Source organism: Chenopodium album, chromosome 26, assembly GCF_948465745.1.
Source record: "Chenopodium album chromosome 26, dcCheAlbu1.1, whole genome shotgun sequence".
Lineage (NCBI taxonomy): Eukaryota > Viridiplantae > Streptophyta > Magnoliopsida > Caryophyllales > Amaranthaceae > Chenopodium > Chenopodium album.
In genome coordinates this window covers 31491328-31494922 of record NC_137859.1, presented here as the reverse complement: position 1 = coordinate 31494922, position 3595 = coordinate 31491328, and the positions used below count along the sequence as shown (strand labels likewise).

The 3595-nt window shown below is 34.7% G+C and overlaps 1 protein-coding gene across 1 annotated transcript; it reads right to left on the bottom strand.

Moving 5' to 3' along the window:
- Nucleotides 1-295: 295 nt before the first annotated feature.
- LOC145617358 (tRNA-splicing endonuclease subunit Sen2-1-like) lies at nt 296-3037 on the bottom strand. Its single transcript, XM_081672049.1, has 2 exons — nt 2970-3037; nt 296-1182 (listed from the first exon to the last, which is right to left on the bottom strand). Exon 2 carries the CDS (start codon nt 1062-1064, stop codon nt 321-323), a length of 744 nt encoding a protein of 247 aa, XP_081528175.1. The 5' UTR covers nt 1065-1182; nt 2970-3037; the 3' UTR covers nt 296-320.
- Between the last annotated feature and the right edge of the window lie 558 nt (nt 3038-3595).

Below are 3595 nucleotides of genomic sequence, written 5' to 3'. Positions count from 1 at the left end.
GGGAAAACCTCTGGATCTTAGTACCAATCTTCATACAGCTCCTGATGAGGACATTCTATATCGAATTCTCACAACAAATAGGTGAGCATCAAGCTCGACAAGCAGACAAGTAATGAAGCTGCTGAATGGCTGTCAGCATTAAAAATGTATGGACATTAGACATACAAGATCAATGCAAATGATGCTAAACACACAGGGTGCTCAGACCTCTTTGATACCCATGTTAAAATAGGATTAATGGATTATAAGTTACTGAATAACGTAGCAGAATCCAAAACAAAGTACGCTATTGTAATCATGAAAAAAATGCACTTCAAATATCAAGTATGCGTTTTAGCTTCACCACAAAGTTTAGAATCTGTTTTCTTTTCACGACTTTGCTCTGGAATCCATCTAGAGATTATACGTGGTTCTATTTCGTAATTCTCTAAACACACTGGAGAGTTGTCTTTACCAATGCCTAGGACATGTAAAACTAGCAGAGTCTTAGCAACACCCCCACAAAGCCGAATTGTACCATACAAATCAGACCACAACTTCAGCCGTCCACTGGTGTTCTCATTTCTTTCTGATAGTACAAGAACAGCATATTCTGAATGGACCAAAGCTGGATGGTGGCGATAAGCAACATAATCAACACCGTATTGAGATCCTGACCTAACTATCCAATTGTTCATTCTTAGATGGGCATATACTTTGAAATACTCAGGAAACATTTCAACTTTTGAAATCATGAATTGCCACAGGTCTTCAGAAGTTTTCACAGCACCATCATCTCCCACAATCTTCAAACACTTCAATGCATAGCATAAATAAAAAGCTTCTTGTAAAGTAAATTCATACCAATGTTGATCATTTTGGCTGGTTACAATAACCCGGCCAAAACATGCACGGTTTAGAAGTTCAGATTGTTCTGTACTTGCTTTAAAAAGCACCCTACATCCTGATATAGATCCCTTGCATTCTGACATGGCTAGAGATAATTGAAGTGCTGAAACTATTCCCGACATTGGTTCAGCAAAAGCTTTTGCTTCCGCATCTTTCCCTTTCCACCGCGGACCCATTATTTTTATTCAGAGCAAGAATTCAGTCATGTGCATCCACAAATTTTTATTTTTTCCCGTAATGGCGTAATGTCAGCTCAATGATCGTAAACTTGAACTCACATCCAAGTCAACCTAGCTGTTAATGGAAATTCTTTTTGAGTAACTAAAATGGTGGCAGCAAGAGCATAATGCTTCACCATGACAAGCAGTAGGTCATTCAAGCAAAGCCAATGCATATTTTTTTTACCAATTAAAATAATAAAGAGGATCTTTATCACAATTCATGCATCAAATCAAAAAATACACGAGGGCGCCAAAAGGCAATTCCCTCCTTAAAGAATCCAAAGACAAAGATAAAGAATAATTGGTTTATACTTCAGTCGTTTTACTATGTAGTAGGAAGGCATATTTATTCATCATCTTAGTTTACGCTTGATAATTGCAGTATTGAAGAGATGAGGCATGCTAAATTGCTAAAAATAAACTCCTCAGCAATCAGAATATTGACTTACAAAACTACTCTTTAACAAAATATGTTCAAGCACACATTATGCCTGCCAGGCCTGTCCCTGTCCCTGATCCAGGAAGAGGGGCGGCTGCCCTGGGAGAAAAAAATGGTCATTTCATTTTTCCGTTCTAACATAAAGGTTATAAACAAGAGCCTACAAAGGCTACAACACTTTAGTAACAAATTTGACTCTATTATCACATTAAGCTCCAATAATCACATAAAGTGCACATAAAATCCTTCTCGCTTAAGAACACCAATATAAAGTGTACACAGCAATTTAGCAAAATAATAGCAACAAGATTGCTTGTTATAATCCTTCATAACTTTAGTAATTACAACCAACCCTAAAATGACTACATTGACAATCAATGGCGGATCCAAAATAATGAAAGAGGGGGAAGTACAACATACAATGACATTCGAGATAAATTAAAGAATAATAATTAACATACTAATTGATTCTTTTTTATTTTTATTTTAATTTTTTAGTTATTATTATTATTTTTATTTTTTTTTAAGCAAGCAAGAGATGTTATTAATTACTTAAAACATCAACAGCAAGAGCATCATTAGCACAGCTAGGAATTTCCTCTATCCACACCCTCAATTCCTCAAACTCCTTACTAAGTTGAGCCAACCTATGAGCAACCCCATTACCAATCAAATTACAACTCAAAAAATCAATCACAAAGGTTCTTCCAAGTTGACATATTTAAAACCAATTTACAATCTAATCAAGGGCTAAAATTCATAAATCATAGACATTTCATTCTCCAAAAAAGTAATTAGAACATCATATAACAATCCATCTCGTATGTTATTGTGACATATCCTTTTGATTTCAATTTCTAATATGATGTTCGATAAGTTTAATTAGAGCCTAATTTTTATACATAAACCTACTTAATTTTAATCATTGAACACCAAAAATCATGCATACACTAAAAAAATAATTCCAAAAACATCTCAACCATTATGTCAATTTAATCAATTATCATTTCATCAACAAATTAGAACAATCAATTAAGTAACTAAAACATTCAATAACTACTCAACAAATCTTACTTATCATGATATTCATGGTTAAGTGGTTACTGTGCTAAGTGCTAACCCTTCACTAAAAATTAAATCTTCCCCAAAATCCCAGATACTTAGCAACATTCACGCTTAATAAGGCCTACCTAAAACATTGAACATCAGTAAAATAATGAATCAGCATGTTATTTCTATATCAATTGAGTATAAAAAAAAAAAAAAATTAAAATTTTAGCCCCTGTCATTCTATAATAATGAATGGATTAACCAACAAATAATCTTTCAAATCATCAATTAATCATCTAGAGCAATACAAATTGATTTAGGATTGTGTAAATTTAAACCCTAATGATTTTAAAAAAGAAAATAAATCATACCTGAGAAGGTAATTCAATGGAGATTTCCGAGTACGCTTCAATGGAGGGGAGAGAGAGAGAAATGGTGCAGCTGAAAGTGAAAAGCTAGATTAGAAGAGCACTACAAAAGACCGGGCAATCCTGACCGACCCGACCCGTAACCCAAATTTGACCCGAACCCGAACTAACCCGATCCAAACTCGACTCAAAATGGAGTTGACCTGAACCCGATGTCCAAAATCATCCGACCCAAAATTGACTCGAAACCCAAAGTAACCAGACCCTATTTTAACCCAAATTGATTGACCCGAATTAACCCGACCCGAAGTGACTCGAAACCCGAAGTAATCCGACCCTATTTTAACCCAAATTGATTGACCCGAATTGACCCGACCTGAAGTGACTTGATTCTTAAAGTGAATAGGGTGAAATGATTAATTACTTTAGTTTAAGATTTTTTTCACTCCTAATAAAAATACTGTAATATGTAAAGATTTTTATAATGATTTTACTTTATTTTTCTAACTACTTTTTGTAAGTGGATTTTTTTGGTGGCCCGACACAAACTTAGCCTGACCAGACTCGAACTGACTCGACCCGAAATTTACCTGAAAATTGGTCCTAAAAATTCACTCGACCCGAACTTG